Source organism: Penicillium nucicola (assembly GCF_028828085.1).
Source record: "Penicillium nucicola strain IBT 29836 chromosome Unknown utg000006l, whole genome shotgun sequence".
Taxonomy (NCBI): Eukaryota; Fungi; Ascomycota; class Eurotiomycetes; order Eurotiales; family Aspergillaceae; genus Penicillium; species Penicillium nucicola.
Genome location: NW_026643130.1, coordinates 1,089,100 through 1,115,937, shown reverse-complemented (window position 1 = coordinate 1,115,937; position 26,838 = coordinate 1,089,100). Strand labels below are relative to the sequence as shown.

Here is a 26,838-nt window from a genome sequence, read left to right as displayed (position 1 = left end):
GTCTGTACACTAACCTCGGGTTTGAGAGTCGGCTACTTGCTGACTCATCCAGTTTCCGCCAATCACATCGAGGCTAATTGCAAGCGTCGGGCGGACACGGCGTCTCTCTGTGAAGGGAATTGTCTACTGCCGACACCTCTTCCGACTGCCTTTGGACTCAATTGAGTGGGAATGAACTATTGCAGTCTGGTTCAAAATACGATTGTCTTCCCCAATATCGAATCTACCCTGATCTCCCCAATTATTCCTGGATCCCCCACAATCCCCAAAAACTGCAAAGTGGCTGCCTCAGGCTCCAAGGCCACTTCCGGTTCGGTTGCCGACAGGGTAACTGCTTCTCCGCTACCTCGGAAACGTCATGTCGCCTCACATGTCATGGTCATTGTTGTTGTCATTGACTTTAGCTTGTTTTTATATACACATTCTGACTACTAATTCCGATTGACATAGTTCTGATGCCACTCATAGTCTCGATCCTTCATCAGGTCCCGTATAGCATCCCGTGGCGCCACGGGATCCCGACCTAGCAATTCCGCCATCAGAGGATCAATCGTACACGTCTCCCCCTTCGAAATCGCATCGTACCAAGATGTCAAGGCTTTGAAGAATCCTTCCGACTTGCCTCCCTCGTCGGTCGCTGCTTTCAAAGCGACGAACTCCTCCGGGGACACAAGCTTGAATTGAACCTGTCGGCCTGTCGTCTCATTGATCACGTCGACAATTTCGGAGAATGTGATGGTCTGCTGTGCGGTGAGGAGTACGATCTTCCGGTCATGTCCTCCACGCATCATCAATCGCGCTGTGGCCTCGCCTAGCTCTGATCGCAAGGTGAATGCTACTGGACCGTCGGACGGGAGGTAGACAGTTGAGGTGTTGGGATACCAACCCATAAACACTGGAAAGGCTTCGGTGTATAAACCCTCGCGAACAGAGGTAAAGTTGATACCGGCCCTGGCTGATGTTAGTGGAACTGCCGAAGCTCACGGTCGGGCCTGAACGAACTGTCTCATCATTTCCTCTGTCAATAGATGGGCTTGTTGGACGTCCGCCTTGGAATCTGAATCATATCCGCCGAATGCGAGAGATGTGTACCATACCTGTGACAAACGTCAGTTGGGTTATTTCATAAGGAAAGATGGCTTGACATACATGTTTGACATTCATCTTCTTCGCTGCATCCACGAAGTTCTGGTGCTGGTTGCGGCGCTTCTCGACATCAAAGGTATTAGTGCTCACAAAGAGCAGGTTCTCCACGTCTTCAAATGCAGCTTCTAGCGAACGAGGGTCCTCATAGTTGACCACCCGAAAAGCAATTCCTCGGTCTTCAAACTGTTTTCGGTTCGCATCTTTCGAAGATGCTGCTACAACCTCTGAAACAGGTACATTTGCGAGAAGGTGAGAGAGTACTCGTGACCCAAGGCCACCGGTTGCTCCTGTGATGAGATATTTGAGAGTCATGGTGGTAGGGTAGGATACGGTAGAGAGGTTGTTTATCAAGCGACGGACCACTACAGTAAGTCAATTGTAATATATTGAATAGACATCATATTTCAATGAACGCAAAGGCCTTTTATATTTTGCTTGATCACCACATGGAGAGCTCCTGGAGATGATCACTTGCGTCATATCTCGAAACGGCCCCCAAGCATTGGTAAGCACGTGTTATTGATAATCAGGCCATAACGTCCACGGTTTTCATTTGATTTCCTCTGCCACCTCTTGGAAATCTTGGCCTTCCCTTTCTGTGTTAGTACTCAGCCCTTGCCGGCTTTTGCTCACAAAGTACAACTGAGCAGCCTAATCCACTTACTCCGCACGACCTGCGCCGGGGGTAGCTAAGTCAGCAGCTCACCTTATATCAACCTTAGGAACAAAATGTGTGCACCATCATGATGCTAGCCCTATCTAAATGCAGTTTTGTTGCGAGGTGATCGAGTAAAAGCCAATCTCTCTACTATCCTTTCAGGGACTGACCATATGTCCGGCTCTGCCTCGTCGGTTGTCGTCCTCACTAGACGAGGAAGACTCAGTCAACAGTTGCTACAGTCGTCGCAGTAGCGGGTTTAGATGTATTCTAATCTCCTACAACAAATGTTGCAACATAGGATCTGCATCGCCTTCGCTACGAATACTTTAAAATGCCGCCATGAATGTAGTGGTATGATTATCTTGTGGGGGGATGGGGTACCTTTTTAGTAATTCCCTACATGGAATATAATGCGGAAAGGCTGCACGAAATTCATCGCAATCGCTTGACGCGACTCAAGATCTAGCTCCCAGAATTCCGCGCTTCGAGGCTCCCCGGGGACTTTTTCCCAGACCACGTAAGTGATATAACCTCCCGGACCGATATTATCTTCGCCTTGCTCTCCCTCTTGGTGGATCCGGTGGTTGTCTCTTCCCGGTTATACGGCTCGTCTTGCTCTGCTGGTGCTGGCTCTTAGTGTTGGACACTAATGACTGGACGGACTCGGCTCCAATCGCCTGAGAGATCAAGCTTGTATGCAAGGCGTCCGACACGCTCCAGCACCGTGAAATGTCCTGCGTATTGTCGGCCGAGCTTTCGTGTGAGCAGTTGGTTGACTGGAATGTTGTATCCACGTCCGATGCGGAGAACCTTGTCTCCGACTGCGAAGTGTCGCGGTGAGTCGTAGTACTTCTTCATTTGGACTGCTGTATAGCGTAAACATTCAGCTGCATCTTGGCGTATTGAATGATCTTGGTTTTCCACGTTTTCTATCAAGTTCCATGGCATACGAAGTTCCGCTCCGTATATAAGCATGTATGGTATTTGGCCTGTTGCGGAACTTGATGTGCTGTTTGACGAGGGATGGGATCGCCTCTGTCTATCCGCGTGGAAGGTGCGTGGATGTCTAATGTCGTAGCCGTATTTCCGCTTGCTGATAGGATCTTTCTGATTGGCCGCCCGCAATCATAATATAGCCGACAATGTTCTTGTCGAGCATCAAAGAGTTCTTGCTAGAAATGATGCATTTTTGAGGTAAAATATGAGGTAAAACATGAGGTGAATTTTGATACTGAAAATGCACTAATTCTAATGCCAATGTTATATATCCAATTAGTATATGACGAGGCGTGTATATTGATAAATTTGTAGTGTGTGTTAATGTATATCTCAGCAACAGCACATCCCAGATAACCCTCTATCAACTCCCCACACCCCGTTTAAAAAAAAAGAAACCTCTAAATTCTAAATTAAGTATATTACAGCGAAACCAAGCCCCCCAAATCAACTAGCCTTACTCCCAGGCCTCTTTCCCCCCCTCAATCGAAGACCCCGACCCAGTCCTAGACCCATCAGGACTCTCAACCCTCGTAACATCAATAACATTAGTAACCCGAATCCCAGGCCCCTTAACATTCAACCTCCGCGCACTATCCGTATCCGCATCCCTATTCCCAACAGAAACCTCACTAGGCATCATCTCATAATCATCAGCGCCAAGCTTCGACCAATTAAGCAACCGCTTATTATCCCGACTGCTCGACGCAACCCCACTCAGCGGCTTGGAATGGCTGCGCAGCTTGGTCGAGCGAGATCTCGAGCGCGTGTGACTGGATGTGTATTCCGTCAGGTGGGCGAAGAGGTTGCCGAAGACGGGTTTCAGGGCGGGCACAGAGAGCGCGACCAGCGTTCCTGCTATTTCGGCGTTTTCGATGCACAGCATCGGGTTGTAGGCCCAGCTGCCGTCGGATGCCCATTGTCCGACTGCTACTAGCCACACGCGGATTGCTGATATTACGATCACGCTGCGGGCGCGTTGTTAATTTTTGTTGTGCTGTGATGGGATGGGAGGGGGGACGTACAAGACACCTGGGAACATGACGACGGAGAGTTTGATCTTCTTCTCCAATGAGACGTGTAGCTCCTTGATGAGGAATGCGGGGATGGCGAACATGAGGATGTCGCATGCGAGGGAGAGTCCGGAGTTGACTGAGTAGACTAACCCCCATGTGAGGCAGTTGTAGGTTACAGGTTCTGTTTGCCATTCATATGGCCAGAGACCTGTGACTGGCCTGCAGTGGAAGATCAAGAGGAAGAGCTGGGGGAGGTATGCGGCGAAGAGCAGTGGGCCAGCGATGAGGATGCTCATGTGAAGTTTTGTTGAGCGGGCAGTGAGTCGGTAGTAGAATGCCAGACCGGAGAGACGACATAGGAAAAGGGCTGTTGTGTACAGGACGTGGGCGACAAAGTCGAGGACTTCCGTCTGGCGGACTGTTGGCATTGAGAGGACATATTGGATGTATTCGATGTGACGACCGCTTCCTAGGTTGATCAGGACGATGGAGAGGACGACGAAGATGATGTAGATGGTCTGTGGGATTTTGTTAGTATCTCAAGTATTCATTTCGTGGTAGAGTGCCTTGGGTGATTCGTAGGGCATTGCTGTCTCATGCAGTATGTGGGTGCGTGCAGATCTGGGGTGAATAGTGGAGGACGTACAAATGTCAAGATGGCCAATGCATCATCTAGACCGATTTTCTTGACGATGAAGGCACGGGCATATAGACGTATAACCATCAATATACCCGTGAAACATATCATGAAAATGATTCCCACAATGGCGGACCGATCGCGGGACTGGGCGAGGTATGCTAGTGAGACATTGCTTGGGATTCTTCCTGCTGTATTCGCAGCAAGAATGTCGGCCGGGAGGGTCATGATAGTGTCGTGTTCAAGCGAGTGACATTATAAGAGAGTGTTGTCTTGATCAAGGCCTCAGCAGTGCAACTGAAGGTGGGATAGTGACTATACGAATTAAAAGGCTCGATGAGTGTGAGCGCGTGAAGAACTCGGATCCGGAAGCGGGTCTGGTTTTCAATAATGGTTCATCCAATACAACCAAGGCGCTGGCTTTGGGCGCGCCGAGCTTGGTATATCAATCTATGCGGTGGGGATTAAACTCTGAGACTTTGCCAAATCGCAAATTTTCTTCTAGTAACATGAGAGGTATATTTATCATTGAGTTCCAAATTGAGACAACAAGTATCATTGACTTTTTTAGCGGAAGTATAAATGCTACAACACCAAACAAACCTCGCAGGTTTGGATCGAGCTTGCGTAGAGACCACACAGTGCACGCCCTCCTTTAGTGAGAATCGCTTCGAGGGTTCATCGCTTCAAAATGCCTGCCAAATCCATCTCTACGCGTCCAGTGGGGCGCCGTTGTTGCCGGCGGGGATTTGCTGAAGAATGTTGCACAAATTCCTCATCTCTCCTTATTTGTGATGGTTTGTTCTTTCTCAACGTGTCCGTAAGCTTGCAGGTCCAAGTGATCGAGAATGACCTCGTTATATCCTACTCTCCAATCGGAAAGCCTCAGCAATATCTCTAGAGAAATGCCGACATGTGGCCGAGCCCCAAATCGGCAGTCAGACCCACCTGCTATCTGAGCCAATCAGCGACAGCATCGGAGAGCAGATTCTGCGATCTCACGGAGCGAAACTTGGTTCCGATGTTGCCAAGTGGGTCTGCCCGGGCGGTTATGCGCCTAATTAGGCAGGTTGGAACCTCTAAACGGCGCTAGTCTAGATTGGTCTCATGGAATAATATCGGCATGTCGAAGAAACAAGAGTTGGGTCTCCGCTAAAAGAACGCCTCTGTGGAAAATGCATCCATCTGGAGCACAAGAATCAATAGTTTCATTTGAAAAGAACGCCCTAGAAGAATAGAAACAGAAGACAAGCGACAATCCGCTTAAGACGGCAAAGTTCGGTTCGAAAGATTAGTCACGGCGCAGATCCACCTGGGCGGTCTCTGTTGGCGTTGGACTATATCAGTGCCATAATCCCCCCAAAGATCATCATTGCCACATGGTTTTTAGTGGAGTGTGTGATCATCCTCATCATGGCGCCTTTACTCCAGACTCTAGTGAGCGGACTTGCCTTGGCAAGCTCTGTTGTTGCGGTTCCTCATCTGAAACAAGATGAGTCGACCGATACCTTGGTCGCGTCTCAGATCTTGCACAACCCCTATGCCTATGACTTCCCTCGTCTGGGCGCCCCTGGGGCTAAGCTGTTCCCTATGCGCCGTTGCAATGGCTTCAAGTTGGAGGAGGCCACCGTTGATCAGATTCAGGCGCAATTGACCAATGGAACCTTCACCAGCGTTGAGCTGTTGGGATGCTACATGGACCGTATTCACCAGACACAGCCTTACTTGAAGTATGTTGTACCCACGAACCCCTTTGTGAATTTGGGTGTCTAACCGTATTCAGTGCTATCCTGCAATTCAACCCGGATGCTTTCTCCATTGCCCAGAAGCTCGATGCCGAGCGTGCTGCGGGTAAGGTTCGTGGTCCTCTCCACGGTATTCCCTTCATTGTCAAGGACAACATTGCCAGTAAGGACCGCATGGAGACCACGGCTGGCAGCTGGGCTCTGCTTGGCAGCGTTGTTCCCCGTGACTCTCATGTCGTACACGGCCTCCGCAAGGCCGGTGCTTTGCTTCTTGGCAAGGGTGCTCTGAGCGAGTGGGCTGACAGGCGCTCCAACAACTACTCCGAGGGCTTCACTGCCCGTGGTGGTCAGTGCCGTAGTGCTTACAACTTCACCGTTAACCCTGGTGGTAGCAGCACTGGCCCCGGTGTTGCTGTTGGTGCCAACTTGGTTCCCATTGCCCTCGGAACCGAGACCGATGGCAGTGTCATCAACCCTGCCCAAAGAAACAACATCGTCGGTATTAAGCCTACTGTCGGTCTGACCTCTCGTGCCGGTGTCATCCCCGAGTCATTGCACCAGGACACGGTGGGTACCTTTGGTAAGACCGTCCGGGATGCCGTTTACGCCCTTGATGCTATCTACGGTATTGACACCCGTGACAACTACACTCTCGCTCAGAAGGGTCTGACCCCCAAGGGCGGCTACACCCAGTTCCTGAGCAAGAAGCATGCCCTCAAGGGTGCCGTCTTCGGTATCCCTTGGGAGTCCTTCTGGGCTCTCGGTGATGCCGACCAGATCTCCCAGCTCCTGGAGCTGGTCGAGCTGATCAAGTCCGCTGGCGCGACCGTCATCAACGGTACCGAGCTGCCTCACTACAAGCAGATCGTCTCGCCTGACGGCTGGAACTGGGACTACGGTTCCACCCGTGGCTTTGCCAACGAGTCCGAGTACTCTTACATCAAGGTCGACTTCTACAACAATCTGCGTGACTACCTCTCCGAGGTCAACAACACAAATGTCCGCAGCGTCGAGGACTTGGTCCAGTACAACACCGACAACTACGGCTCTGAGGGTGGTCTTCCCGGCATCCACCCAGCCTTTGGCTCCGGCCAGGATGGTCTCATTGCTTCCCTCGAGAGCAAGGGCATCATGAACGAGACCTACTTCCAGGCTTTGGCATTCTGCCAGCGCACCACCCGCGAGGAGGGTATCGACGCAGCTCTGAAGTACGGTAACGGTACTCTGGACGGTCTTTTGGTTCCCCCCGATGTCGCTCAGAGCATCCAGATCGCCGCCCAGGCCGGTTACCCCGTTATCACCGTGCCGGCCGGTACTAGCGATGTCTCCGGCATGCCGTACGGCCTTGCCATTATGAACACCGCTTTTTCAGAGGGAAGCCTGATCAAGTACGCTAGTGCTATCGAGGATTTGCAGAAGACTTCCGGCACTAAGTGGCAACGCTCTCTGCCGGAATGGCGCGGATACCTGGAGCGCAACTTGCCCGTCATCATGTAAAAAAAGGGGACTTAATATCGGTGTGAGGATTTTGATCCTAAGTTGTGTACTACCACTGATTCTATAGACTATATGATTATATTAATGAATAGATGAATCCGTTCGAATTGACATGATTCAAGGCTTTTAGTCTCTACAACCCGGAGATCATCCGGCTGTTCGAATACGAATTTCTTCTAGAAGCATGGAATCTTTCCCTATCGGGAAAAATAGCCGTTGATAGCAGTTTAGCAGTTAATATCGAGTGAGTCCACCTGATTTCTCCGAAATTACTGCTTAACGTGGTGGGTCGGATATGGGCGATGGGGGATGCTCAACCCTACTGTCTCCTTGCACGGGATCGACCGGCAGGAACAATTGGATCGTCGCAGTTCTTCCCATTGATGCGAAATTCAAGAACTCTATGATCGACAGTGTGCACGGAGATGGGAAAATATATCCTCCCCCCGACGGTTGCCAAGACGGAGAATCCCTTCACGGAGATATTCTCACCAAAACTCTCATTCTCCTCAGAAACCGAGAGCAGCCAACGACCTCAGATAATTAGGTCTCACCCCGGAGACCACGCTGAACCTAGACTACGGCCGACACTCCAACTGGATCAAGCTTACTCCATGCAGTTACATGGTGGAGACCTCCAGCCACAAGCGTGAAACAACCTCATGCACCAGTGCTGATCCTCTAACGCTGGCTGAAGTTACGGCGTCCCCAGCACTTGAACATTCTACTTCGATTCCTGGAATTGACTGCTCTTGCCGCTGCACAATATAGCCGTGGCTGAAATTGCCCATTTGACCGTTGGAAGCATCCAATCGGCAATCAATGCCACCATCCAAACAGCCTCAAACGCGTATCTCTCCAATTTCTTCCACCTTTCCCAGGCCTGCCACAAGCCCACCCCTGAGTGATATGATGCACTCTAAAATCTTTTCTCCGCCATAATGTGGTCCCATGGCCCCATAGTCAATACAATGAGGGTTCGGTCACCATTCGCCGGCCCACGAGCCATCACTCTCTCTCAAACAACAAATGAACCAGGGGATTGATCTATGTGGGGGTCGAGGCTTGGAGCTTCTTCATGCCAGCCTACTAGCTTGGAGCTAGTCTGGAGAAAGTGGAAGTCTTGGTATCCAAGTACCTCCGCCATCTATAAAAGAAGCACGCCCGACAGACGTATCACTTTTTTCTTCATCCCCTCCAACTCAATTCCCCGACAGTGCCAGACCTCAAAATGAAGTTCACTGCCATTCTCGCAGCTTTCGCTGCCCAGGCTGCTGCCGTTTCCGTCTCCGGCGCTGCGGAGGGTTTCGCCAAGGGTGTTACTGGTGGTGGCTCTGCTACTCCCGTCTACCCCAGCACCACTGCCGAGCTGGTCTCGTACCTTGGTGACTCTTCCCCTCGTGTCATCGTCCTCACCAAGACCTTTGACTTCCGCAACACCGAGGGTACCACCACCGGTACCGGTTGTGCTCCCTGGGGCACTGCCTCTGCTTGCCAGGTTGCTATCAACAAGGACGACTGGTGCAACAACTACGAGGCGTCTGCTCCTTCCGTCTCCGTGAGCTAGTAAGACCGCCTTTCCCCCATTGAATTTAAACCAACCACTCACCTAATCCTAGCGACAATGCCGGTTCCCTCGGTATCACCATTGCCTCCGACAAGACCCTGTTGGGCTCCGGTTCCGCCGGTATAATCAAGGGCAAGGGTCTCCGTATTGTCAGCGGTGCCAGCAACATCATCATTCAGTAAGCCACCCCATCCCCATCCCCCGAATTCCCCAATATCAACCAGCCCACTAACAAACAACCAGGAACGTCGCCGTCACCGACATCAACCCCAAGTACGTCTGGGGTGGAGATGCCATCACCATCGACAACGCCGACCTGGTCTGGATCGACCACGTTACCACCGCCCGCATTGGTCGCCAGCACATCGTCCTCGGCACCAGCGCCTCCAAGCGCGTGACTCTCTCCAACAACTTCATCAACGGTGTCAGCGACTACTCCGCCACCTGCGACGGCTACCACTACTGGGGCATCTACCTCGACGGATCCAGCGATCTCGTCACCATGAAGGGCAACTACATCTACAAGACCTCCGGCCGTGCCCCCAAGGTCCAGGGCAACACCCTCCTGCACGCTGTAAGCCCCTCCCCTCTCCCTCATCCCAAATGACCACCCGAAATACAGAACCAGCACTGACAAAAACCCCCGCAGGTCAACAACTACTGGTACTCCAACTCCGGCCACGCCTTCGAGATTGGCAGCGGCGGCAACGTCCTCGCTGAAGGAAACGTCTTCCAGAACATCCCTACCGTCGTCGAGACCCCCATCTCTGGCCAGCTCTTCACCTCCCCTGACACCACCACCAACGCCAAGTGCAGCACCTACCTTGGCCGTTCGTGCCAGGTCAACGGATTCGGATCATCTGGCTCTTTCAGCCAGGCTGATACCGCCTTCCTTGTTAACTTCGAGGGCAAGAACATTGCTTCCGCTTCCGCTTACAGCACCGTTGTTTCCAGCGTTACTTCCAACGCTGGTCAGGGTAACCTGTAAATCAATCCCAAGATTAAGATTGAGATTGATTTCAGTGGTCTTCTTTTATTGAGGTCCTTGGTGGTGGATTGACCTGTTGATTGGGTTTATCTGCTATCTTTTGGATCGGGGGTTTGAGATTGTGAGCGTTGAAAGGAATGTAATTTCTGTGTTGTATTATTCAATTCTATTCTGTGTCTATCATTTATTACAATACATTATACGTTTTTATATTCGTGAAGTGTGGATTGTTCCATTTCGAATAATCATTTCATTGTGGTAAAGAATAAGCCTCGAGTTTGTCCGACTCGGATGGAATGTAGTTAAACTACTCGCTGATGAGTTGATAAGAATATGAAAAAGTACACAGCTTTACCAAGGAGCAAGAGTCCCAGCGCAACCTCCAAGAGTACTGCAATCAGTTTATAACAAGAAGACCAGGTGCAGCAAGAGTTACCTTGGTCACCTCATAGGCATTCGCAAAAGGCCCATCAGTGGTGGTAACCGCAGCAATAGTCAACCCATTCATCTCGTGCGCCTCATAAGGGAACAAAGCCTCGGCCACAACCTCATTGCCGGTGCGAGTAACAACACGCAACGGCTCGACAATCGGCAGGTTCTGCTGATTGACATATGTCATCCACAGGGAACTATCACTGACATTCTGGTGATCGACAAACGAAACAGAAACATTTCCCGTTCTCGCGCCGGGAGCCCGAATAACATGCAGCGGCTCGAAAGACTCAAGAGGGAAGGTGTGGATGTTGGGACAACTGCCCGGAACAGCGAAGCTCTGCACTGCACTGAAGGCAAAGTGGACGTCGCCAGTCGTCGGGTAGGGCAGCTCACTCGGGATCTTGCCCTGCATGACGCGGAACCAGCCCTGTTGCTCGCCCTTTTCGCCGATGAGGGAGGAAATCTGGCGTGCCAGGGTGAAGTCACTGCCCAGGGCGTAGCGTTCCACGACGTCTTGCAGGACTCCTAGGGCTACGTCGGTGAACTTGACGGCTATCTCGATGGCTGCGTCGAAGTTGTCGACAGGGATGGAGTACTGGCAGGGTAGCATTGGCTCGATGCCGAAGTGGGCTAGGTGGTTGTTTGAGTCGAGGACTTGGAGTTCCTCTTGCTATAGAGCTGGTCAGTGACTGTCACTTGCAGGTATCAGGATGAAGGGAGATATACGGCCAGAATGACGCGCAAACCACGAAGGATGAATTCCTTGTCGTCGTCGCTTGCAAAGCGGTATCCGGGAACCTCTGCAGTGATGTTTTCAATTAGAGCGTCGAAGAAAGAGACTTCGAACATCGCGCTCAGGGCGATCATCTTGAGGTTGACAATGCCTCCTTCGCTGATGCCCAGAGGAGCTGGGCCATTGGGAAGAGTGCCGTGCGCATCTTCTTCGATTGTCTCCAGCTCGCTGGGACTCGGGGTGATTAGTCCGTTTGGTAGGGTTCTGTGGCCAGACGTATTAAGTGGGATTGCAATGACGTATGAGATTCCCAAAAGGATGGAAAAAATATGGAAATGCATGACTAGAATAGAGGTGGGATTTGTAGCAGTTGGTTTAGTAACAGTATGTGCGAGAAGAAGAGAGATACGTGAAGTTCAGATGTTCAGAAGGTCGGAAGGTCAGAGGTTGGAGTTGTATAGATGGCAGGGGCTATGCGGTGGAAGGTGCGCTTCGTAAAGATCGAAGTGAGGATTTCAATTGATGGACCTTGTAGATTATTAAACAAATATAGTCTCATTCATAAATATCATCCCGTTGCTGAACAACTAAGCACGCTCCACATAGGAGGTCGTCTCCTTCTCAGTGATATGAATCTCCTTCTCAACCTGGTGCAGATCAACATGTGCGACAACAGCTTCATCGCCATCAAAGATCCTAGCCAATTCCTCGAGAGTAGGTCCCCGGGTCTCGACGTAGAAGAAGTACACAAATAGGAGTTCAATGAAGATCCAAACAGTATAGATGAGAGACAAGTTCCAGTGATGAGGCAAGTCCTCCCAGGCAATGGGGTTGGTGTAACTGAATCAAACGGTTAGCACTATGATTTAAGCAGATAGAGATTTATTGGCTTACTTTCCAAGAACCAAAGCAGCCTGCACCGTCAAGTTCATAATCATCATGCCTTTCGCGCGCAGGCGATAAGGTAGAATCTCGAGCGAGTATGCAACAAGCAAACCCGACCAGGCGATGGAATAGAACACGGCGTGGAGCCAGACAAATACAACCTGTGGGTATCCTGCGCTTTTGACATCTTGGGTCTTCTCGTAGACAGAGGATACAACAGTCCAGGCGAGGAACATGAGAACCATACCTGGGAAGAACAAGAATGTTAACATTGACTTGATTTTTTTAATTGAATAGGTTTTTACACTCACCAACTGTAGAAACCAGGAAAAGAGGTCGTCGTCCGAACCGATCAACGAAGAAGGCACAGGTCACAGCAACGATCAAACTGAGTAGTGTCTTACCACCATCGAGCTATGGAAATCAGCATGTCACCCAATAATCACTTAAAAAGATGGCAAGATACGAACCGGAATCTTCTTGTTCTGCTCAGTGATACCCATGCTGTTGTAAATCAAGTTGGTATAATTACTGAACAGCGCATTGCCACTATATTGGGAAATGATTCCCAGCGAGACCAGAATTGCCAGACGATAACGGTTACCCTTAGTCTTCACAAAGTCGAGGTAGCTGCTGTTCTTCTCGTACTGCATCTCCATGCTGATTGTCTCCTTAATTTCGCGGTACTCGAATTGAACGGTGGCATTGTTCCTGTCTCCGTTTCCGTGATAGTAGGACAGGATTTCCAGGGCTTCCTCGTAGCGCTCTTGGGAGACGAGCCAACGAGGAGATTCAGGAACCCCTAATTATGATCAGATAATTGGATGATGCAGAGAGTTTCGGATACGTACACCAGATGAATGTGATTTGAATCAAGGCAGGGAAAATTTGGAGGAGAGCCAAGGTGCGCCACGACCAGTCGTTGGGGATGTACATAGTTCCCCAGGCAATCCAGGCGACAACTATATTCAGTTAGTTTTTGTTCATGTTGTGAGGGGGGGAGGTCATACCTAATGCACCAAAGTTCCATAGGCAGTTGTAGATAGTAGTAACGATACCACGGTGTTGAGGATGGCAGATCTCGGTAAGAAGGACAGGGGAAGACATCTGGGCCAGACTGCCACCGAAACCGAGGAACAATCTACCGGCAACGTACACTAAAAAGGGTCAGTCCACATCGTACTCTGAGGTATAGAGACACAGGTCAACATACTGCCGTAGTTCTTGCAGAATGCACCGAGCAAGCCTCCGAAAATCATCAAGACACATCCGATCACAATTGGAAGCTTTCGACCCCATCGATCGGCAACAAAAGGACTGTAGAAGTCAGCATTATATTGCAACAAAAAAAAGCAGCAGGTAAAGTCAGAAGAACTTACACAATGGGAAAGCTGACAAGACTACCAATTTGGTAGGTTGCGTTCATCAACCCCAGTTTGGAGCCACTGGGAGTGTTGAAGTAGGTCTGCCACAGATCAATATTCTGCGAGGTATTAAGCATCATTCTGTACCACTCTTGTCAGTTTCCTCCCATAAAATTCAAACCAAACTGCTTACCCATCATAACCAGTAGTCGCAGAGGCAATGCACAACACTGCAGCCCACCAATAAAGTTTGCGCAGACCGGGTTCATGCCACCAAGTGACCTTCTCCAACTCGGGCTGTTCATTCTGAGCAGCCTGCACCTCAGACTTGAGCGTCGACACTCCAACAGCAATGGGCATGATGGCTCAATGTGTCTGCTTAGACTAGCACGGGATAGATAGGGATTGGAATGTCCACCGAGCTTATGACACAACAATGCACGAAAGACTACGGAGAGAGGGGGAGACCACAGGTTTTAAACAGTTTGAATTTGCCATCTTAGGATATTTGACGATGATATTATCCGGTTAGTGAGAAGTGGCGGCCTTGGCTGGATTGCATGGGTTCATGGCTTTTCCCCAGATTAGGAGGCAAGGGTCGATGGATAATCAAAATCAAAGTAAATAAGCGAGGAATTTAGCACGCGGGCACAGATCTTTTGCAGGGCTAGCGGTTGAGATGGCTATTTGCCCAGCGGATGGCCTGTTAGAGGCGATAAATGCGTCCTAGTATAGTATCATCCCCGGGTTTGACTGTCTTAGGGCCTTGGCTCGTTGTGCTTAGGGGGTCACCGGGGATATCATTGGTGCGGAGAACGCCATTCCACTTCGCTTAGGGCTAGGCCACTGCTTCGATCTCTCCCCGGTTTGGCGGGCCGAGGCCCACCGGATGATCAACCTGGGGGAATTCTGAGGACACGCATTTAAGACGATAACATGGTCTGTCTGTGTGCAGAGTTGACATATCTCGCCATTGTGTTCTAAGCACCGAAAACGACTTGGGGTCTCAGTCGCTCCGTGCCCGAATAAGCAACCATCTTGGCCCGGAGGCTAATGGCAGTGCCAAGCATGCCAAGAGCCCCTGGAGTGCTGTTCATTTGCGGGGGACGCCATCTCCAGACTCTCGCCTGACAGCTTGGAATTTAGCCGGTATACCTTCTTGGCAATGTCAATGGCATCTTCAGCTTCAAATGGGAGGGAAAATGCTGACCGCCCTGGTATACTGCGAGAATGGTAGTTTGTGAGTGTTCAGGATGACGGCAGAATGGCATGTAGGCCACCTTCCTCAAGTATGCAACTGGCACTGTTGCCAACTCTCGTCTGAACATGGCTTGATGCTGCAGTTCGCCACAGAGTCCCAATATGTTCAAGTCTCACCAACTTTCCCAAGAGCAGATTGACCACTTCATGTGGTTTGGGTACGTTCGAGTCCCAGACTGCTTCTCAAAGGCCAAAGCAAACAAATGGACAGGCGACGTGTGGTCGAGACTCGGCTATTCACCAACAAACAAGTCAACCTGGACGAATGAAATGACCTGGATGGATGAGACAAGAGCGGAAGCCATAAAGACATTTGCCCCCAAGGCATGGGCCGCCATTTGCGAACTTCTCGGCGGCGAGGACCGCGTAGCACCCGAATCGGCCACCTGGAACGATGCCTTTATTGTTAATCTCGGCTCGCCCGAGACCGAAGGGACGTGGCCCAACCCTGCTGATCTGCCAGGGTGGCATGTGGACGGCGACTTTTTCACTCATTTCCTTGATTCGCCTGAGCAGGCTTTGCTGGCCATACCCCTGTTCTCCGATGTCCAGGAACGTGCAGGTGGCACTATGGTCTGTTCGGATGCACTTAAGTTTATTGCGCAACACTTGGTATGTGGTTAAGCCTCTCGTGTACTTGGCGTCTTTTTTGACTCCCTGTATCTAGTACAATCATCCCGAAGGAGTGACTCCATATATGCTCCCACGAAACGAAAAGCCTGTTGGGAATCCTATGGAGACTTCTTTCTATTCGGATATCGTGAATCAGTGTTTTGAGTTCCATCAAATGACTGGCAAGGTCGGCGATGTGATTCTTTTGCATCCTTTGATGGTTCACTCGGTTTCTGTCAACAGTCTGAGACATCCCCGTATCATCACCAATCCGCCAGCTCAATTGAGAAAGCCGTTTAACTTTGACCGCAAGGATCCCTCCAAGTATAGTATTGTCGAAAAGAAAACGCTCTCTCTATTGGGCAAAGAAAGACTACCGGGTTGGAAAATTCAAGGCCAGAGAGAGTATGTTACTCCCGACAGACTGAAGTGACCTGCCGGCGCATGAGACATCCCATGTCAGCCTGATACCTGTATTCCTTTTAGCCGAAATGACTCTTATGCCTCTACGAATCAGTTTTTAGCCTGAATGCATCTTATTGTTACCCTTACCTCTTATTTGAGGTGCTGGTGTATTATGACCTGTCACCATTCTGATTCGATCAGGTTAGCTCATCTCGTATTGCTTCACAGCTCGAGTTATGGAAGTCAAGAACTGTTTCATTTTAAATATTGGCTATGCTTATGCACGCCTACGCCACAGGAAAATAGACGTGAGTCCCCCAACGAAAGCAACGCCAGTGAGAACCTCCCACAACACTCGGAAAGCCGCGACCGAGGCAAGTGTGACAGCTTCTCTATGTTCGCTTGACATGCTGACCTGGTTCATCAAGATCAAGTATCCATTCGCTGAATTGACCAGATTCCGGTCCAATCCAATCCCTGTCAACTCGTGACTGAACATGTTCAACAACACCATACCACAGACAGGGACAGCAAACGCCATACCCATAGCCCTCATATAATTCGAGATAGTGCTTGGAAGAGACGATAGAGAGGGGTCTTCATCCCTGGGCACATTCTGGACTCGGACGTTATAACTCGCGAGCAGAAGACCGTGACCCAAGCCTGCTGTGAGCAATAAGAATACCCATCCCACCGCCGGTGTCGTGTTATCCAACAAAATGGAACAACCGCCTGAAAGTATAGTCAAGATCCAACCACCGGATATCACCCACTGCGTGCACCTCGACTCCCTGGCAAGAATTACACCGACAACCGCGGCAGGCGCAACTGCCATCCCAACCAGGGCGAGCAAGGTCACTGCTGACAGAGTGGTAGACATATAATGAGTAGACATGAAGTACAAGGGGAAAAATTGCAAGTGAGCAAAGACCTAAGAACGTCAGTACGTGAGAAGAATGAAGCCAGCACGAAAAGTTGAAAACGAAAACTCACCATGAAACCATGCAAAAAGCAACCGAGATAAGTCATAATCATCATCCTGGAGCGGAAACCCCTGCTGCCAAATATCGGATTCAGAGCCCACTTAGCCTCATAGAAAACAAGCGCAAGAAAAACAGCAACACCAACAGCAATCGGCACAATAGTCTGCCACTCCTCCCAACGATACAGACTTCCACCCCAATTCAACCCAACAAGAACAGCGCCCGAGCCCAAAAACGCCATAGTAGCACCCGACCAATCCAAAATCCGCAGCTTGCGCAGCGGAATACTCTTCGACACGCGCAAGTCCACCGCAAACGGAATCGCCAACAGGCCCAACGCGCAAAAGATGAAATTAAAATAGAAAGCCCAAGTCCAGCTGGTATTATCAACAAAGATACCCGAGACAAGCGGGGCGATGATAGCGCCGCACATGCGTGTGAGCAGGATGTAGCACGAATACCGGGAATGAATAGACGGAGGCGTTGACTCGGCCATGATCACGAAACAGAGACTCATTGCGCCGCCGCCGCCGATTCCTTGGATCATGCGGCCGATTATGAGCTCGACGAGACTCATTGACCCGCAGCAGATTCCTGTGCCGATTGTCGCGAATACAACTGCGATTATCCACACCGGGCCGTGACTGAAGACTTCGCTTGTCATGGTGAAGTATAGTTGGCTTGCTGCGCTGAAGATCAGGTAGACTGTGTTGACCCATAGTGTGCTTGCGAGCGGTTTTTCGAATGTATTTGCTAGTTCCTAATATTTGCGTTAGCTTCTTTCCTCCATTTTGTTATTTCTCTCTCTTTGAAATGGGTGTATCAAAGTGTCCGGCTTCGACATACTGGTAATGCCGGAATCAAGCTAGTCACATTGAAGGAATCCATCATAGACAAAATGACAATGCAGATGAAGACCAGCCATTCCCGCACGCCAAAACGCCATGCTTGGTCTTCAGGCAGAGGCTCGCTTTCGAACAGCTGGATCGAACTTCCAAGCGGTGGATAAGGCGTCACATCGTCGACAGTCAAGACACTATCGCGCACGCCAAAGTCGATCTTAGACTCATTGTCGAAGATCTCGGACGCTATCGAATGCCGTCCCATTTGATGCACAAGCTCGAAGTAAAATCGCAATATCGTAATATCTGGGGTAACCCGAGTTCGTGTGGAGGATATTCACAGTAACCAAATCATGAAGCGAAGTCTCAGCGAGAAAATCATAGCTCGGCCTAACACAAATCACGCGTTACTCGCATAAACGTGGGACAGGAGAACAGCTGCAGCTACGGTACTGTATTGACTTGCGTGGGGATAAGGGCAAGCTTTCTCCTTCCCCTCTACCCCTTGGGTGGTGCGGAAACCTGTCCAGGAGCGCCGTTGGTTGGATTCCTCATATCAAGGGATGGTCAGGGAATAATGTCAGCGCGGCGATTGGGCGGAGATCCGATCTTGCTTGCCAAGAAAGAGAGTTAAACTCCCTGCTAATGTGGGGAATAAAGGCTCCGAGCTCCTGGGAATGATGGGTTACAGGGCTTGCGGAGCCCTAGATGTGACATTCCAGCCTTCCCTCGCATCCCTTGTTGGATCTGAGTTCCATGTACAAGGCCGAACATTCCGTGTGTGATGCAAGGTATTCTTCTGCGTGACATAGCTCCACTTTCGGTCCTATGGCATCATTGTTTGACTGCGTGTGATGTGTGGTTGTGCATAGGATATACGGAAGGTTTGGGGCGAGTTGTGATATAGATGCAAATACAAGCTTTGATACACCTCCAGCTCTCAAACTCTAGTATTCCACACGACGGCAAGCACGGGGGCCAGAAACGGCTTTCATTGCACCGCCGTCCTGTCGCCCTTGACCGCCTGCCCGTCTCTGCCATCCCCTTGCCCTTTTAGGTTTGGTGCCGTCGTCCGCGCCCCGTTCGGGTTTAGTGCTACTTCTGGCCGCTTTCACCGTCCCCTAACCTACACCTCTGTCTATAAAACACCGCTCGTCCTCTTCACAGTTTTGTCGACGTACTCTCTCTTCTTTTTCCTATCTGACTCCCTTTCTCTCGGGCCCTACTAACTTCTACCTATTGGCTTACTACCTAAATATATCGCCCCTTTTATTTCCACTAGAGATACTACTTAATCTACATCGTTAAGTGTCAGAACCATGTATGGAATTACTGGTTTGACAGGGAGACTGCGACCGAACGGGACACAGTGGCCGAGTGTATAGGTCACGTGTGTAGCCGGACGGAGTGCGCTACTTGATGTGGTGGGAGAGCTGACTGCCTGACGGCAGTCATAGTAACCTTTTGGTTCAGTGTCCGACTTGCTCAGCTCTCCTAGTGGGTCGTAACAGGGTAGTAGAACGCTTCAATTTCGTGTATTGCAAGAAGCACAGCGGAACCCCTCATATATATACTCTGCACCCTTTATCCTCACATTAAAATCCTTCAAGCAATGCCGACAGCGACGGCTAGAGTTTATCTTTTGAATCAGCCCCTGAAAGATGTCAGATTCGTTGGGTCGTTTCACCATCCCGGTGCTGACTGATCTAGCAATAACCGAGGACCCAAGATATCCAAAAGAATCCAAGACATGAACTATCTCTGGGACTTTGATAAGGTCGAAAATATGCCTGGATAAGACGTCGGCAATAACTTCCCGAAGAGTTGTTTCATGTGATGGTACTGACGTTATAACCTTTTCGATCACTTCGTGGAACACTGGAGAGCCGTAGCTTGCGTTCGCCCATCGAGAGAACTTCGAGGTAGCCAGAGTCTTCAATGGAATAATTCCGTATTTATCAGCTGCGATAAATACTTCAATATTGTCAAAAGCAGGTTGATTCTCTGGCTCTATGTTTTCTGGCTCTATGTTTTCTGGCTCTATGTTTTCTGGCTCTATGTTTTCTGGCTCTATGTTTTCTGGCTCTGTGTTTTCTGGCTTGTTTACTGAAAGAGATGAGTCAGACTCTTTGTTGGCAAGCTCTGAAATGGGTTGATATTGAAATATGTGTCCATCCTCGCTATAATCTCTGAGATAGAGGAAGGACAGAACACGCTCAATGGTCTCTGGGTTGTCATCCTGGATATTGATAGCTTTCTCGGTGGATTCCTGGAAAAATTAGCGACCAAAAACTTCTGCTTATGGTTTTTCTAAGTGTACCTTGAAGCCATCACACATCGCACTATAGAAATAGCTTGACTGAGTACAAACAATAGCTTGGTGAACTTTGAAAGTAGTTCCTTGACAAAGAATCTTCATATCGGAGAATTGACTTTGCAAGAGTAAGTCTCGCATTACGTCCTGGAGTTCGGACATGGTCGACATGGATGGTGCCACTTCTGCTGATACTTGATCTATCATAAAAAGGAAAGATTTTCGACAGAAATCGTATGTGAAGCTTATATCCTACGTGAGTATTGTAAGGGCAAAGTAATATATATGAATCAAGACAGACCGAGTCATAGTGTATGACATCAGAACAGGACCATTAAGTATGGCTATGACACGTAGATTGTTCACTGAATAGGCTAAATGTCTCCACTCAACCCGATATCCAGGATTTTTACTGTGACATCTCCAACTTCCGGGTCAGTCTAGATAATGCGCTTTGCGCTGTATCACACGTTATTGGTTCGCTGCTACTCTTTTCTCCATATTGGAGTTGCGCCTGTCAGGCGGATGCTGCATGTGACCCATCATGCGTTTCTCTACCAGAGGTCCACAGCAGGAAGGATACTTCAGCGTATCTTATCCCTGAGACCCTATATACATTGCTGCGGTTAGGCTACCACTAGGGCGCAGAGAGAGCTACTTACTCACAGGAACAGAAGCTAGCTCTGAGATGGTTTCTTCCAGTCGCAGAGCACTACTCCATTTACAACATCTCGTTGGTTTTTTTTTTGAATCATTGGGTTATGAAAGCGGACCACTTTGTTTCGCTTATGAGAGCAGTTGCCACTCATAGCATGTTTCAGGGCTGGTTCGACGAACAAATAGAACATATTTTTGATTCTATACGACCATCCCTCCGGTTTGCCCTTCAGTCCGCTTCCCTCCGCCAAAAGTCACTATCATTTTCGAAATCATAGTCATCACTACAGTATAGAAATAATCATCTTCTTCAAAATCTGCCCAAGACCTTTCATCCCACTCTTCTTCTACCACACGAATTGTCCATCCGTGTCTCTCCATCCTCATTCTTGTGAAATCACTAAGACCGTCCTTGTAAACCTCAACAATAATTTCTTGTAGGGAAAATATTGCTCTGAAGTGAGCATCTATTTCCGCCAAGGCCTCGGCAGTAATTTTAGGGCCTCCATTCGCCCCAGTCTGGGTTCCAAGCCACCTTTACTGCACGGAGACGTGGCAAGCGTTCTCAAGTTGGGAAAGCCGCTCTGGATTTTTGCAAGGGTACGACGGCTGTCCTCCTCCATACCATCTACTTATCGAGATATCAGTGAACAGGAAAGTCGATACGGATATGCTGGATGTGATTTGCACTATTATGTCCGATTCTATAGAGGAGACGGGTTTTCATATGAGAGTTGCACTCAGTAAAATCGAAACGATTATGCCCGTAAAGTAGCGATTTGGCCTCCTTGTAGACTGTCTCATTTGTGCGAAGAACATTGAGCTCTGGGCCACGGTCTCCCGACCAACAAGGGTCTATCGGGTCTTCACGCAGTAAGACATAGCCATATATCTCGTTGCGGAGTTCACCAGGGAGGCTGAGGAAATTAACTGGCATACTATGTCTCACAACACAAGGCGGTACGTTTGGTTTGGAGTAACGCGATCACGAAGGCCATCGGGGCTTGTTGATGCCTCAGACACGAAACGTTTGTCGCAATTACCTTACGATTACAGCAAGAAACCGGGTCTATAGATGATCGGTCGGCATAGCTTATGTAACTAGAATGAACCCATGAGTAGCGAGAAGTAGGGGTAATGGAAATACAGAGTCATTGATATCTCCAATTGGCCGGATGTAGTACAGATCGTGACAAATCCTTCATCAAGGACAAAGGCGAGTTGTGACTGCGAAGTTAGATGGACACAGACAATAATGCCACACTCATTTCTTGATTATTATGCTCCTTGATATAGCATCAGATTATCTACGTTAGGCATCATCTACCGGCCGCTCCCTACCTGACCTCTTGTTGGGTTTTGCCTATGCTCTTCATTGCCAGTATTGACCTGTCTACTCGACCAGACTGCCATCGCAGCATCCCCATTTCAGTATTTAGATACAGAGTCAAGCATCTAAGTCCCTCATCCAAGCCCATAACCAAGCCCATTTATATTTTACACTGGAGCTCCTTCTCTAACCGATTTGCCACAGAGAACTCAATATTCCTGTGACGCGTAGGACGGTGAGTGGCTTTGCTGTAAGTAGCCTTGGGCTGCGTGTCCATAGTTTCCTCAGAGCGCTTCCTCAACACGAACCCATTCCACCTCATAAATGCAGGAAACAGAAATGTAACATGACAGTCTTAGGCTTGCCCTGATCTTACTTGGAATACTAGCCTGTCCCTAACATTATGGACTAGCATTCACCGCGGGCTGGTCATTGACCTGACCTAGCCAGAATTTTACAATAAAGGCACCACTACGATCAGCTATAAGGAACTGCTTAAGCAACACGTATGGCATGCTCTATCATTTTTTACCTACTTTTACTGCCACTCTTGCTCTGTAGGTGCGCCTAACTTGTAAGTAGGACCAGCGTGATCTGATCCGGTCATGGATTTGGCGCCCGATCTGGCTTAGATGCAGGAAGGATGATGAAGGTGAGATGATTCACACGTAATGATCAACACTCGTTTCTGGGGATAACAAGTCACTGATGTATGTACTAACTTCCCTGGTAATAATTGCGGGGAAACCCTGCCACGAAATCACTATAGAATATGGCACTTAATACAATAGATCGGGAGGACTCCCCCTCCAGTCGGCGAAATGGCGAAATTTATGCTATAGTCTGTCGACGGATGGGTCAAGTCGAATTTGGTTGGTTGTCTAGCCGCTGGACCCACTGTGATGCCCCTCCCAGCTGGACGGCGGCCGTTATCATCAGCCAGCCTTTCACCTCCTCACATCTCAAAAGAGAAGGCGTTTATGATCTAGTCCCGATCTTTTCAGCATCCCTCTCATTCCGGAGTGACAAATATAAATTGAAGGCTTAGCCCCGCAATTTTCCATATCGAACAAACAATTTTCAATCGTCCCAGCCCTACCCACGCATCATCAAGCGACGTGCAATGGCAGAACCCATCGGCATAGCTTCTGGCCTAGTTGCTTTGACTACGTTTGCATTCCAATCCAGCGTTACCCTCTTCACTTTAGTTCAAAGCTACCAATCTCATCCAAAACGCGTACGCGACCTGACAGAGGAGCTCGAGACTTTGAATGGAGTTCTTGGCGCTCTAGCAGAGACTGTGAATGCGAACAACGATACAAACCTCACTAGTCTCGAATATCCCCTCCTTCGTTGTGGAAATGCCTGCAAAGACTTTGAAGAGGAGCTCAAGAAATCTTCAATGCGATCTCGCGCCGGTAAAACGAGCTTTCGAGACTGGGCCAAACTAAAGTATATGGGCGAAGATATTGATGGCTTCAGACGAATGTTAGCTGGTTATAAATCAACTATCATTATTGCTCTCACCGATGCAAATCTGTGAGTCTCTTTGTGCACATTATATCCAACCCAATGCTGACGTGTCCATCTAGCCGACAATCCTCTATCGCAGCTGATAGCCTTGAGAATTACAAGGAAATGATTGAAACTACAACTGATGATCTCGAAACTCATTTGGAGAGTATCGACGAAAAGCTCGAGAATATTATCGCCAAGAATACACGAGACTCAAACACGGACGCTGGGGAAATCCAACTGATGGAGGAGGAACGCCTAAGCACCCAAAAATGTCTCGAAATATGCGCACAGTTATCGAGCCATATTGATCAGATTCAACAATTACGGAAAGCTCGTGACCACTCCACCGATTCTGTCGGTTCGAGCAACATACCCGAAAACGTCACCAACGAGGGTTTGCAGGAATGCAAAAAAAGCCTCCTTAACACCGCTGCGAAGCTGGAGAATCATCTAAAGATACTGATGGACCGAATTGTGACCAAGTCAAAGACAAGTACAGCCTCTCAGGAGGACATTGCAGAATTGCTAAGGTTACAAGAAGAGTGGGAAACAACTCGCCAGTGCATGCATATCTGTTCGAAGGCTGGAGATAATTTGAACGAGAATGCTAGTACGATCGATAATTATGCTACAGGCGATGCCATTCAATTCATGGTATCTACCAACGAGAAAATTATCCATGGCAGAAATCGTGGACTGGGATGGAGGACGAGGCAAGTTGGGGGCCATCTTAGTGATGCATCACTTCAACAGTTGTCAAAGGATATGACCCGGGTAAATTTTGCGAACATCGATCATAGAGGCTCGCCTTCAGGAGAGCATTTCATGCAAGACGAAGGTTCGGAAGATCCACCTTTATCGGAATTCAAAGATCGTTATGGTCGAGGCTTTAAGCTGACGACGGAGAGGTTCACGCCCAATGTGTCATCCACAATGTCGTCTAAAAGCGAACGATAGCGACACTCTACAGCCTGATCCGCAATTATTCTTTCGCTCTTATCACATAGTGCAGTGATAATTGTGACTATCTTTATATTTGATATATGCGGGCCTGTGTAACCTGATTTTATCGACTTCTAGTCTCGCGTTGCTCTATAGTAAAATAAGTTAGAGGCACAAATCCGCCAATTACAGCTGACAATGCATCTAATAGCAACACCGAAGCTTAAGCCTAAGCCAAGGGGCTCAAAAATCTCCCAGATGGAGAAAAGATCATCGACAGGATCGGGGCGTTCCTTTAAAGAAGCATATCACAGCCCCGATCAGCCTGCTTCTTCTGCTCCAAGAGGCAATTTCAAGGGCTTTGAATTTTTTGTTCTTGGGGGCCCTTCAGCCTACATAGTATGATGTCGATGGGTCTGATACTGTATCGATCAGTATTTCGGTACCCCTTCAATCACCACTGGTTTTGAAATGCACCAGAGTCAGATGAAATTTATTCGGAGCTGGTGAAAGGCTAACCGGCTTGAATTTACTTGCATATCTAAGGCCGCCCAAGATCACCTGGCTATACCAGCAGCAGAGGTAGATATCGAGAGACTGTTCAATGGTGGGAAAGATGTACTGGAAGTTCGACGCTTGTCCGTGAAAGGCAAGATTTCAGGGGACCCTAATTAAACTGAAAGACGCGGTTAGTTGGAAGGCGGAAATTTTTATTCAGTGATGGTTTCCCTTAAGTCAATATGCCTTAAAAACTGTTTAGAGGCGATACCCCTTGGTACAAGATGTCAATCAATAATGCTCTAGTTGTCGCTCAGCCGACCTACTCTCGCGTCCCAAGCTGAGGAATATGCCAAAGTCTCGTACAGAATCTGCGTTGGCGAAGATGACACTTTTGATCAGACATACAATAAGCTGTTAAGAAGAGTGGATGGCCTTTTGACGAACGCAAAGTAGTCATGCGAGTACTACCCTTCGATCCTAGTACCTATCTACTAGCCGTGGTCAGGTATCGAATTAATGGTATATTGTGTTTACCGGGTAATGTGACTGACGGTACGAGGCTATTTCTGGTGTTGCGCTGGATGTGTCGCTGTATAATGCGGGATAATTGATCCGTCATGGACCATTTGATACAACTCAACCTAATTGGAACGATTCATGTGGGACCATTTACTGCGCTGCATTCAACAATCTTTACTGTATAATGTCCTCGGAGTTCCAGAAATGTTGTTTCGTCATCGTCGGGCTGGCTAGAAATCTGGTATTCTGATACAATATCTGTGAGCAGGTTGGCAAGACGTGCTTTATTACTAGTTCCTTCGAGTGCGATCATATGGTGTATGCGCAGTACTCGTATGCAGTCTCTCATCAATTCGCGAAGCAAGAAAAAAAGGTGGCAAATTCCATCACAATGCGTCAATAAAGTTTTATAGTGGTACCATTTTCCAATTCAGTTCATTTTCCGAACAGAGCTTCTGAGACGAGATGAAATCCAATTCTGCTTCTTTATTGGAACGGACGGAGAAGAAAGTGATTTCAGTGGCTGGCACAATCTATCAACTTGGCTCAATTCCTCACTTTTTAGTATCCATTGTTCCTGGGAGCCTGCAATGCGTCTCTCGTAAGGAAGTGTGGACATCCAAGATGTCCACTTGCACACAACGCTTATCGCAAAATCCTTGGGAACTTCAAACCATTCGACATGGGATTTGGAGCAGCCAGCACACTTGGGCTCAATTCTTCTGTAGTGCATCAATTCTAAATGCACTAAAGCTTCAACACGTGAAATGTGTGGAACTTGCTGTGTATCAGATGTATTTTCTAGCCCATTTTTCGACAAGTCCGGATAATGAACACCCATTTCTCTTTTACACTGCTTGTTCCATTCCTGGAGACGCCGGCGAACGTTTGCAGACCGTCCAATCTTCAGTTTGCCAAAATTTCCGCGGTGCCAGAAGATATAGATTGAGCCTGGATACCTAATATCTCCAGTCTGAAGAGGCTTGATAACGAGACTTTTAAGTCTTTCAGATAGGGGCTCTTTCAATGCACCGCTGGGATGAGGCTTGAAGAACTGGATGGAATTGAGAGAAGACGTCTCTACCCCATGAATCAGATTTTCTGGGGATGGAACACCAGATGGGGTTGAAGATGTATGGAAAAGTGCTGCTTGGCTAAGAAAATGAATCCAGCGAAAAAAAGAAAATAGTCGCTCATCCTGCGGTGAGGGAGCAGATCTTTCTGCTTGCATCAGGAGGAGCTTCCCGAATTCATCTTTCCAAGGTTGGATTCGTCTGCGAGCTGT

General features: G+C 48.8%; 11 protein-coding genes across 11 annotated transcripts; 4 read left to right on the top strand and 7 right to left on the bottom strand.

Annotated features, from left to right (window-relative positions):
* Positions 1-431: 431 nt before the first annotated feature.
* On the bottom strand, positions 432-1,458 carry N7511_006427 (SDR family oxidoreductase; the record flags this gene model as incomplete). The annotated part of the gene is made up of 3 exons (XM_057128804.1): positions 432-951; positions 1,003-1,097; positions 1,150-1,458. The coding sequence occupies 3 exons, from the start codon at positions 1,456-1,458 to the stop codon at positions 432-434; spliced, it is 924 nt and encodes a 307-aa protein (XP_056983360.1).
* Positions 1,459-2,440: 982 nt separating this feature from the next.
* Positions 2,441-2,665, bottom strand: N7511_006426 (uncharacterized protein; the record flags this gene model as incomplete). Its single annotated transcript, XM_057128803.1, has 1 exon — positions 2,441-2,665. The coding sequence occupies one exon, from the start codon at positions 2,663-2,665 to the stop codon at positions 2,441-2,443; it is 225 nt and encodes a 74-aa protein (XP_056983359.1).
* Positions 2,666-3,260: 595 nt separating this feature from the next.
* Positions 3,261-4,684, bottom strand: N7511_006425 (uncharacterized protein; the record flags this gene model as incomplete). The annotated part of the gene is made up of 3 exons (XM_057128802.1): positions 3,261-3,771; positions 3,829-4,337; positions 4,466-4,684. 3 exons carry the CDS (start codon positions 4,682-4,684, stop codon positions 3,261-3,263), a joined length of 1,239 nt encoding a protein of 412 aa, XP_056983358.1.
* A 1,185-nt stretch (positions 4,685-5,869) lies between these two features.
* Positions 5,870-7,698, top strand: N7511_006424 (putative amidase; the record flags this gene model as incomplete). Its single annotated transcript, XM_057128801.1, has 2 exons — positions 5,870-6,186; positions 6,240-7,698. The coding sequence occupies 2 exons, from the start codon at positions 5,870-5,872 to the stop codon at positions 7,696-7,698; spliced, it is 1,776 nt and encodes a 591-aa protein (XP_056983357.1).
* A 1,231-nt stretch (positions 7,699-8,929) lies between these two features.
* N7511_006423 (polysaccharide lyase family 1 protein) lies at positions 8,930-10,253 on the top strand (the record flags this gene model as incomplete). Its single annotated transcript, XM_057128800.1, has 4 exons — positions 8,930-9,264; positions 9,318-9,443; positions 9,509-9,839; positions 9,915-10,253. 4 exons carry the CDS (start codon positions 8,930-8,932, stop codon positions 10,251-10,253), a joined length of 1,131 nt encoding a protein of 376 aa, XP_056983356.1.
* A 397-nt stretch (positions 10,254-10,650) lies between these two features.
* On the bottom strand, positions 10,651-11,762 carry N7511_006422 (putative sexual development protein (LsdA); the record flags this gene model as incomplete). The annotated part of the gene is made up of 2 exons (XM_057128799.1): positions 10,651-11,358; positions 11,415-11,762. The coding sequence occupies 2 exons, from the start codon at positions 11,760-11,762 to the stop codon at positions 10,651-10,653; spliced, it is 1,056 nt and encodes a 351-aa protein (XP_056983355.1).
* A 246-nt stretch (positions 11,763-12,008) lies between these two features.
* N7511_006421 (putative MFS hexose transporter) lies at positions 12,009-14,030 on the bottom strand (the record flags this gene model as incomplete). Its single annotated transcript, XM_057128798.1, has 9 exons — positions 12,009-12,261; positions 12,316-12,553; positions 12,618-12,720; positions 12,777-13,108; positions 13,158-13,268; positions 13,317-13,463; positions 13,520-13,623; positions 13,686-13,811; positions 13,864-14,030. The coding sequence occupies 9 exons, from the start codon at positions 14,028-14,030 to the stop codon at positions 12,009-12,011; spliced, it is 1,581 nt and encodes a 526-aa protein (XP_056983354.1).
* A 1,002-nt stretch (positions 14,031-15,032) lies between these two features.
* Positions 15,033-15,975, top strand: N7511_006420 (uncharacterized protein; the record flags this gene model as incomplete). The annotated part of the gene is made up of 2 exons (XM_057128797.1): positions 15,033-15,542; positions 15,598-15,975. The coding sequence occupies 2 exons, from the start codon at positions 15,033-15,035 to the stop codon at positions 15,973-15,975; spliced, it is 888 nt and encodes a 295-aa protein (XP_056983353.1).
* Positions 15,976-16,224: 249 nt separating this feature from the next.
* Positions 16,225-18,037, bottom strand: N7511_006419 (uncharacterized protein; the record flags this gene model as incomplete). Its single annotated transcript, XM_057128796.1, has 3 exons — positions 16,225-16,878; positions 16,941-17,690; positions 17,777-18,037. 3 exons carry the CDS (start codon positions 18,035-18,037, stop codon positions 16,225-16,227), a joined length of 1,665 nt encoding a protein of 554 aa, XP_056983352.1.
* A 1,330-nt stretch (positions 18,038-19,367) lies between these two features.
* Positions 19,368-20,248, bottom strand: N7511_006418 (BTB/POZ domain-containing protein; the record flags this gene model as incomplete). Its single annotated transcript, XM_057128795.1, has 4 exons — positions 19,368-19,400; positions 19,460-19,562; positions 19,620-20,041; positions 20,093-20,248. 4 exons carry the CDS (start codon positions 20,246-20,248, stop codon positions 19,368-19,370), a joined length of 714 nt encoding a protein of 237 aa, XP_056983351.1.
* Positions 20,249-23,196: 2,948 nt separating this feature from the next.
* Positions 23,197-24,548, top strand: N7511_006417 (uncharacterized protein; the record flags this gene model as incomplete). The annotated part of the gene is made up of 2 exons (XM_057128794.1): positions 23,197-23,612; positions 23,666-24,548. The coding sequence occupies 2 exons, from the start codon at positions 23,197-23,199 to the stop codon at positions 24,546-24,548; spliced, it is 1,299 nt and encodes a 432-aa protein (XP_056983350.1).
* Between the last annotated feature and the right edge of the window lie 2,290 nt (positions 24,549-26,838).